This window comes from Corvus brachyrhynchos, unplaced genomic scaffold, assembly GCF_000691975.1.
Source record: "Corvus brachyrhynchos isolate BGI_N302 unplaced genomic scaffold, ASM69197v1 scaffold597, whole genome shotgun sequence".
Lineage (NCBI taxonomy): Eukaryota > Metazoa > Chordata > Aves > Passeriformes > Corvidae > Corvus > Corvus brachyrhynchos.
Window position 1 is genome coordinate 1,189,559 of NW_008239000.1, and position 9,110 is coordinate 1,198,668.

A 9,110-nucleotide genomic window follows, 5' to 3' on the forward strand; every position below is an offset into this window, starting at 1 on the left:
CTGCTTCACATCCTCCGTGCCAGGCAGAAGTGCCACTGAGGAATAACACCGCTTTTCTGCTCGGCGTTGGGTTCGTTTTGGAGTAACTCACACTCGAAATGAGTCGAGAGCTCAAGGGGGTGCTGGGGTGTTCTCCACGGTGCTTTTCTAGTGGCAAGGAGAAGCTGGCACAGCGGTCCGGGGATTTTCTCCTGCGCTTGCTCTGTGCCATTTGCATCTCTGGGGTGGCCGGGACATCCCAGAAACTGTCCCCACTCTGGGGTTGGGTGGCGACAATGTCTGCTATTGCTGTCCCTTCGGCAGAAAGCTGCTCCACAGAGGTCCTACGACTCAGGATGGACTGGGGAGGCAGGAATGTTGCATTTACATTTCTTAAAAGTTTTCTTTAGTTTCTCTTGTTCTTGCTGGCAGCCTTTCTCCATCTTCTTTATCCGATCTCTCTTACCGTATTCCCTTCTTTAGCCCTCAGCATGCCAAATACTTTTAAAGGTGCCAGAGCAGGTTTCTTAATCACTTGCAGAGGTGTCACACCACTTTGCTGTCTCCAAAAAGGAGCCAAACCTACGATTTTGTCCCCTTGCATCACCAGCAAGTTGTGCATCTTGACTTGAAGACAGCAAGTAACAGTGAGCTTGATGTGTTGCTCATCCAGCCTAAATTTGGACTGATTTCGTTAGGCTTTGGCTAATTCTGGTGCTCTCGTGTTGACGCTGAAATATGTGTGGGTTTCAGGTTTCTCAAAAAGCAGGAGGCATCTTTATCTTTGAAGCAGGTGAAGGACCACAAACCACAGTGGTGAAGATTCACTGCAGTTGGGGTTTTTGGGGGATAATTGTTTAAAAAAAAAACCAGTTTTTTTTTCTTTTCTCTCCTGCAAGGAGCCCTGAGTGAGTTGTGGGGAAAGGAGGGGTAAGCTGAAAAATCACTCTCTCAAAACAATGGTTTCAGAGAGACTGAGAGGTTTGTTTGCTGCAGATGTCTCTGATGCAGCCTCTTGTGAATCCTCCCTGAAGAGCTGGCATCTCCGTGGCATTGACGTCGGGGTTGGGTTTCTGCCTGTCCTGGTAAATGTGGAAAAGGTTTTCCATGTGGCCTTTAGGTGCTATTTGCACCACTGTTTCTTGGAAGTTTCTGATTTAGGTACCATGGGCAGGATTCAGCAGGTGTAAAAAATACTACAAAAATCCAATTAAAATTAGATAAAAGATTAATTAAATTAAAATCTTGCCTGTACAGGGGCAGCTGCTGCAGAAAATGGAGAAGCTGTGAGGGTGCTCTGTATGTGTTTCAGTTGATGCTGGCCTGGATGCAGCCACACGTCCCTACATGAGGGCCACTCTTGTGAATTCCTGGCATCCAGGAAGCAGTCAGCTTAAATATAGTCACGGGTCACATCCTCACTCTGCTTCTCCCTTTGCAGAATTTACCACTCGTTGTGCAGAAATACTGGCCGCCGCCACAACTGCGGTTTTTCCTTCTGAGAAAACACCACAGTGTTCATCAATTACACGTTACTCATCCATCACAGTACCGTGGCTGCTGCCGAGCCCCTTCACAGACCCTCTCGAAATCCAGCCAGCTGATGTTTCTGTGGCTCCTGCTCCTTTCCAGGGTAGGCAGGAGGCGGACACCTGCGCTGCGGCCACAAATCAGGGACGTGATCTGGCTCATCTTGGTCTGTCCATTGCGTGTGTCCAGGGATAATTTTCCTCTTGTACCAATTTCGTTAAACACTGCCAGCAATGCTGTTGGATTCCCCAGGCCTGGAAGAGCACCGGCTGAATGCTCCAGCTCCATCTTTTCCACAGTGCAGCTCTGGGGAAAGTTGCTTTCACTTCTCTTGTTTTTTCCCAGCTCTAAAAAGCAGGATCATTTCAAAGCCAGGAACTTCAGAAAGATTTTCAGATGATTTTTATGCCTCCACAGCAGTTTGCATAGGTGACCAGTCATCTCTCCTGATATGCCTTTCCCACCATTTTTTCCAAGAGACTCCCACCACAACCCAGCAAGACCAGTCCTTGTTTAGGTTTCTTGTAATAATTCTCTGCAAGGAAATTGAAAACTCTGAAAGGATCGAATAAAAATCAGTTTTGAGGCCATCTCCTCTTTCACTGCCGTGACAGCAAGGCACTCATTCTTTCCGTAGGACTTTGGGAATAGCTCATGGAAGTTGTCTCTGGCCTCTCTGTGACCCTCGTGTCCAGGGAGTTAAACTCTTTAATTGTCCCCTGGACAAGCACTTCACAAGACTTTTGGACCTATGTCAGAGGAAAAACTGAGATTTTCAAGGAGAGATGCGTAGCTTGAGTTTGAGTGGAAGACCTTTTTTTTTTAATTTACCATTTTATTGCTGTATAAAATGCTGATGTGATTTGAGAGCTCCAAATTACAACATTATCACGCAACCACATCTCTTTTCTTCTGCCCTCTTCCTTCCTCCTTGCCTCGCCGCATGTCCCGTTCCCCTTTTGCTTCCCGACTGGTGACTTGGCCAACTTCATTCAGGGCAAAGCCCCCGTTCCACCAACACTGGAGGGCACGGGGTGCTTCTGTGGCCATCCTGGGTGTGTTACTCACCTGGCAAGCGTGGAATTTGAAAGAGCTGAGTGGAAACATAGAGCAGAGAGGTAGTGATTTTTTTTCCACGGCATGGTGTGAGGTGTTTTCACTGATGAGAGAGGCAGCAAAAATAGCATGGGGAAAATATAGCCCCAAGAAAGAAATATGTAAATGTCTGAGTACACTAAAAACCCCCCTGCTTAGTCAGGGGCTTGTGCTCTGCTTTTATTCTGGGGATTTTTTTGTGGCTGAGGGGGAATGAAGGGTGATGTGGGTAGAAACCCACAAGAAACAAGGCGTGGGGGAGATCGTGTGGGGAATCCAAACGTTGCACTCCGTCCCAATGGCTGGTTTTAATTAATAATATTGGCAATTGAGCTTCTGGGCTGGCTGTGGGGAGCATCTGAGAAATGACATCACCTGTCTCCGTGCTCCGCCGGCCGGGTGTGACTGCCGAGGTGTGAATTTCGTGCCTGTGTCGGAGCGTGACCCTCCCCAATAAATAGGGGTGTTTGTGCGCCTAGTTCCGCAGAGCATCTCCGGGGCTGAGCCTTCCCTGAGGATGGGAGCGCCGGCTGGGGTGGGGACGGGAGCCCCCCTGCTCCCATGGCTGCTGCTGCTGCTGCTGGTGATGTCCCACTCTGTCCACGCAGGTGAGCTCCAGGTGGCTTTGCTGGCATCACCCGCGTCCTGCGCCCCGAGGGACTGGGGGAGCTTGGGATCCTCCTGCCTGTTTAGCCGAGGGCTTGCCTTGTAGCCAGGGAAGAAGTACGACCATCCTTTGCAGGGGTTCGGTTCAGCTTTCGCGAACAGTGTGGGAGCAGGGAGCTGAGGTAGAGGTGCAGGTGGCAGCTTCTCACTGTGGTCCCTGCAGTGGTGTCAGTGAAAACATGGGAAGGGAAACTTCCTTTAGCTCCCGGAGTTGCTGCACCCCTAACGGCGCTGTCTGTGCCTGTAAGTTGCCACCTTCTCTCTCTCTCTCAGCCATCCTGGAGGTGAACGGGAACCTGAGCTGTAGGTGTGCCAAGACAACCTCGGAATACATCAGTCCCAAGAAATACGAGAGCATTGAGATAAGGCCTGTGGGCAGCAGCTGCAGGCGCACGGAGATCATGTAAGTGCCGTGGGCTCTGCTGCTGCCACCATCTCGCTTCTCCACCGCCTTGCTGGAAATGAAACCTTTCCAAAAATGCCACCAGCTCACTTGCTGAGAAACATAAGGTGCAGAAACACAAGTCCCCAGGGCCTAAAGGAATCTTTCTGGCAGGGGAAAATGTACTTTCCTCGTGCTGGAGCAGGGGGTGTTTGCAGCTTGGAGGAAGCGCTTCCTCAGACACTGAGTCAGCATGAGCCGTAATGAATCTTCCCAAATTTTTGTAGCTGCTCGGTGTTGATACATTTGTAAAGCTCCAGAAAAAGTTGTCTTTGAACAATGTTCTGGGCTTCAAGTTTCTGCTCCGTGTTGGAATGTCTTGCGTCTTGCTTGTTCCCGGCTGTGTTGTGGCTTCCTCTGTCTCTGGCGGCTTTCTAGAATCGCTGGCACTGTGAGTGAAAGCTGAGTCTTCCCCGTCAGCTCTGGCTGCTTGAATCCCTGCCTTTGGAGGGGACAGGAATGCTCAGGAACTCTCCTTGCATTTCAGAATTAAATTAAGAACCTCAGGGAAGGTGTGTGTGAATCCCGAAGCCCCTTGGGTAAAGAAGCTGCTGAAGCGCATTGCCAGCACGTAAGTTGTTCGATGGAAACCCCTGTGGCTCAGGTGGCTCCAGACAGCATCCCAGCACATCCATGGTTCTAGGAAGCTCTCATGGGCCCAGGAGCTCTCACAGGGGCTGCTGCTGTCCAAAGGACCCACTTACAAAGTGATGAGGGGCAGCTCTTTGCTGTGCAAAGCAGTGTTCAGACCAACATCACCTATCTGTGGGTCTCCCTGGCTTACGCACAGTGCTGCGCTTCCAACCCATTTTGGGGGAAAAGCCATGAGGGGAGCAGTGGCAGGAGCATGGTTTGCTCATGGCAGATGCAGTAGTGTGTTGATGCTGGGCTGGGAAAGTTGCCCTCCTTCGTTGTGCCTGTGCTGGGTTTGTGGCCATCCCGGCGAGCGATGCCCACCCCGGGGAAGCGGCAGCGACTTCCCTCGGCTGAGGCAGGAGCTTCCTCTCCCGGACCCGCTTTTCTCTGAGTTCACATATTTCTCCTCCTTCTGCTTTTCACAGGAAGAAAAGATAAGTTTCCTGCTAAGGAAGTTGCTGCCCAGAGCCCCAAGGCGGGCTGGCGGATGATGCCCAGGTGTGCAGACCTGGCTGCTCCTCACTTTGGCCTCGCTTCATCCCCTTCCCGAAAGCCCCACATCTGGCTCTGGTGGCAGTGGCAGTGGGGAGGGTGGCTCACTGCTGGCCCAAGCCCCATGGCAAGTTTGTGGGGGTGTTTTCCCCTGCTCTTGGTCCCTGGATCAGTGTGAATATGGATCCTTCATTTATTTAGCTGCCTGTGGACTGTGAAGCCGTTCCCTGTCAGGGGCTGCTCCTGCTTCTTTAGGAATGACTTCGTGACTCTTTCCATGTGAAGTGCTCAGTGACAATGTGTGTGTCTGGGGGTTGTGTGGCACAGTGTGGCATGTCCTGTCCCGAGAGCTCAAGCCCAATAAAATTCAGGATTTTTCCTTCTGTTCTATTTTCCCTGGATCTCCTGGCTTTGAAGCAGTGTATGACATAGAATCATAGGACAGCTTGCGTTAGAAGTGACCTCAAAGCCTGTCCAGTCCCACCCCCTGCCGTGGGCAGGGACACCTTCCACTAGACCAGGTTGTTTCAAGGTCCATCCAACCTCACCTTGGACACTTGAAGGGATGGGGTGGCCACAGGTTCTCTGGGCGCCCTGTGCCAGTGCCTCACCACCCTCACAGGGAAGAATTTCCTCCCAGTATCCCATCTAACCCTGTCCTCTGGCAGTGTTCCCCTTTGTCAGGGGTCCTTCCCATCCTAGCCTGTTACCTCCCTTGGTGGCGATTTGAGGGCACAATATTGCTGGTAGGGAGATGGGACAATCCAGCCAAAGTGCCCCACATCCAAGTGATGGAGCTGGGATTTACAGGTGGCTGTAAGGCTTTAAAAGCCAGTCCAGGCCAATGAAGAAATACATTGGGAATGGGTGTGAGGTCACTTAGCAGAGTTTTGGGGTAAAAAAATCAAAAGCAAATGTCACCAGAGCACTGCTGGGCTGTGCCTTGTGGGGGAACAACGTGGTTGTAGGAGAAATGGGCAATACCTGATCATGCAGGACAGAAAAGCACCCCAGAAAACCTCTGGGCTCGTGGGGCTGTGTGCGCTAAGAACAAAGTCGGAGGAAACAGAAAAGAAAGGAAGGGGAAAGCAGAGCCAGTTTTGGGAAGCCGGGCCCCCTGCCAAGCCCCAAGCCACATTTTATCGGCAGTGTTGCAAACTCAGCGAGCAGGGCCGGGCAAAACCACCGCGACCCCGGGGCCGCCCGTGCTGCCTCACTTCTCCTATTTCCCGGCTCAAATAGGGGGATGCTGCCGGGGCCGGGACTGGGGCCGGCATGGCTGTGCGGGTGGCCCTGCTGCTGGGGGTGCTGCTGGCGACCCACCACCCTGGGGACACAGGTGAGGCTCCCCTCAGGTGGGCTTGGGGGATGCTGGGGGCTGTGAGGCTTTCAGGGTTTAAAGTGGGTGATCCTGCAGGGATGTGGTGGGAGATGCATTGCTCAGAGATGGTTTTGGGGTTGGCAGCGGGGTTTGGGGTGATGCGTGAGCCATGGCCGTGTGCCCCTCCAGCAATCCTGGAAGCCAACGGCAACCTGAGCTGCCGCTGCCTCAAGAGCACCCGAGCCTTCATTTCCCCGGAGAAATACAGCAGCATCGAGGTCTGGCCCGTGGGGAGCAGCTGCCGGCGCCTCGAGGTGGTGTAAGTGGCTCCCGGGGCTATGCAGCCTCTGCTCCCCCCATCTCCCCTGAATTACTTCGGTTTTGTGCTCGTTTTCTTTGTGAGAAGGGTGGGAGGCTCAGCTGTCTGCAGGAGGGGAAGTGACGTTGCTGAAAGGCTGCTCGTTTTCTAGGATTAAGCTAAAGAGCCTGAAGAGGGTCTGCGTGGATCCTGACGCCCCTTGGGTGAAGAAACTCTTGCAGGACCTCCCTCACCTGTAAGTTCCCCCTTCCCCCAGAACACCAGGGGCTCCCAGCGGGACCAGGGGCATCCCGTGGGAACCTGTCTTCACACGTTCCTCCCCCTTCTGCTTTTGGCAGGAGGAAGAAAAAGCCTCCCCGTTGAGGAAGCTGCTACCAGAGGCACGGCCAGATGTGCTGGGCCCAAAACTGCCTCCCTTCCCCATCCCACTGTCGCCTTACCCCAGTCCAGAGGGGAGCACGCTGCTGCCTGAGCCCCTTTTTATGCCTTTAAACCCTTAAAAATGCCCGTCCCTGCTTCCAGCCTCTCCCATCCCATAGCCATGTGCTGGGTGTCCCTTTTGGGCGTGACCCAGCAGGCCCAATAAAGGCGGCAGGCCTCTGTCGCTGTCCCTTGCCTCCCTTCCTGTGGCATGCTGGGGGCTTGGGATGCTTGGGGTGGGAGGCGTGGGGGGCACCAGCCCTCGGCCAAAACCACGGGAACTTTGAAGAGGTGGCCACGGCACTTTCCGCCTTTTTTGGCGGGGAGGCAGCACGGGCCACGTGCAGCGGGGGGAAGCGAGGGCAGGGAAGTTGAGGTGTGGGGCAGCCCCTTTTTCCTCCCCCTCCGGCGCTTCCCAGCCTACGAAATCCCCCTGGGGCGGGGGCCTGGCTATAAAACAGCCCTGGCGCAGCTCGGGGTGAGTGGTGAGGATGCGGCGGCTGCCGGCAGCGCTGGCCCTGCTCCTGCTCCTGAGCAGCTCGGTGCCGGCAGGCGGTGAGTGGCTTTGGGTGTCCATCCATGTCCCCCTCCAAACGCCTGGACAGTGGCGTTGGGTGTCCCAGATGGGGCTGAGCGTGGGCTCTGCTAAGCTTTCAGATTTGTTTCTTGTCCATCTTTGAGCTCAAGTTTGTCTTTTAAACCCTGTGGCTAAGCTGGAGCGGGATACTGGGGCTTGAGAGGGGAGGTTTTGCCTTGTGAGTTTGAGATGCTTCTCCTCCAGACCCCATAAAACTCAAGTGCTTGGTGGGTGGGCAATGGGTTTAATTCATAAGATGTTAGTTACATTTTCCAACCCTGCAGCTAAAGCCCCCTCCATATACAGGAAAGGAAGCTTTGAGGCTGTGCTGGGAGGGATTAGCCTCATTACAAACCCCATTAACAGCAGCCCATGGGTGTCAGGGAGGGGATGGGATAGTGGGGAGGGGGATGTCGCCATCTGCCTCCCCCACTGGGGGCCGAGACCTGGTGTGGGCTGCCCTGGCGCACAGGTCTGTCTCTGGAGAGCCTGCTGACCAACATGAGGTGCAAGTGCATCAAATCCACTGCCCACGTCATCAACCTGGGGCTGATCCTCACCATCGACGTTACCCCGCCGGGCCTTCACTGCAGGAGGAAGGAGATCATGTAAGTGGGAAGCCTGGAAACCAATTCCTGCAAATTGCTCGTTTGTGCACTGGTGCAAAAGTACATAGGGGAGCAAGCCCCCAAATGCTGGGGTGCCCCTTGCTTCCCGATTTAAAGGGGGTTCCTCCCAGCGTGGCTCGTTGTGCTAAGGTAAAGGCCCCAAAATTCCATGTCTCTGCTGCCCAGGGTTCGTATCCATGCCCAGGGAGCAGAGGGGTTTTCTCTATGGGTTAGAAAAGCTTTGGGGAAGGGGCGTGCGTGGGGCTGAGGGGTCTCGTGGCCTTGCAGCCTCACCCTGAAGAAGAACAGGCGGGTGTGCGTGACCCCCGAGGCGCCCTGGATCCAGCTGCTCATCCACAAGCTGACGCAGAGGTACGTGATGCCTGGTGATTGGAAAACACACGGCATCTCCAGCACCTTGGCAGGACCATCTCTTCCCCCTGACACCCCTGTTTTCCTTTCTTTCCTCCCACAAAATCTGCAGGAATGACACCAAAAAAGTGTTGCCGCGGCCGCGGCGGGAAGCACCGCGCTGCTGGACCCCTCGGAGCCCCCCCACCCCATCCCTCCCACTGTCCAGATCCAAGGAGTCCATGGTTATGAATTCCTCATGGGACAGCGATGACACAACCCCCCTGCCCTGAGATACGCTGGGTTTAGTGGCACAGTGCTGGTGCTTCCTCTGCTCTCTGGATTTTGGCAGGGCCAGGAGCCTTTCCCTGCTTCCCCCGACAAAGGCTTTCCCCTCAGGCACCCGCTGTCTCCCTCCGTTTCAGGTGCCTGCGCTGTTCCCGCACGCGACCGCAGCCCATCCCGGCTGCCACCAATAAAAGGATCAATGTGCTTCCCCCCTTGGCTGTGGCAGCTCTTTCTGCCCGGATTTGTGTAAAAATTGGGAATTTTGGGGTGGGCATTTAGGCCAGACTGTGGCACCGTGAAGCCTTTGGCTGCTTTGCCAAGGACGTTTTCGAATGCACTGCCTTTGCTCTGCTCCAGCATTTGGTGCCTTTTTCTGACGGCTCCGG

General features: G+C 54.2%; 3 protein-coding genes across 3 annotated transcripts; all 3 read left to right on the forward strand.

The window, feature by feature from the left end:
* The first annotated feature begins 14 nt into the window (after positions 1-14).
* Positions 15-5,241, forward strand: LOC103618940 (interleukin-8). The gene is made up of 4 exons (XM_017738997.1): positions 15-3,212; positions 3,544-3,673; positions 4,200-4,283; positions 4,774-5,241. Exons 1-4 carry the CDS (start codon positions 3,122-3,124, stop codon positions 4,784-4,786), a joined length of 318 nt encoding a protein of 105 aa, XP_017594486.1. The 5' UTR covers positions 15-3,121; the 3' UTR covers positions 4,787-5,241.
* A 338-nt stretch (positions 5,242-5,579) lies between these two features.
* LOC103618969 (alveolar macrophage chemotactic factor) lies at positions 5,580-7,096 on the forward strand. The gene is made up of 4 exons (XM_008637444.2): positions 5,580-6,179; positions 6,351-6,480; positions 6,632-6,715; positions 6,819-7,096. Exons 1-4 carry the CDS (start codon positions 6,116-6,118, stop codon positions 6,841-6,843), a joined length of 303 nt encoding a protein of 100 aa, XP_008635666.1. The 5' UTR covers positions 5,580-6,115; the 3' UTR covers positions 6,844-7,096.
* A 106-nt stretch (positions 7,097-7,202) lies between these two features.
* Positions 7,203-8,938, forward strand: LOC103618971 (C-X-C motif chemokine 2). The gene is made up of 4 exons (XM_017738995.1): positions 7,203-7,455; positions 7,950-8,085; positions 8,374-8,457; positions 8,570-8,938. The coding sequence occupies exons 1-4, from the start codon at positions 7,392-7,394 to the stop codon at positions 8,727-8,729; spliced, it is 444 nt and encodes a 147-aa protein (XP_017594484.1). The 5' UTR covers positions 7,203-7,391; the 3' UTR covers positions 8,730-8,938.
* The last annotated feature ends 172 nt before the right edge of the window (positions 8,939-9,110 follow it).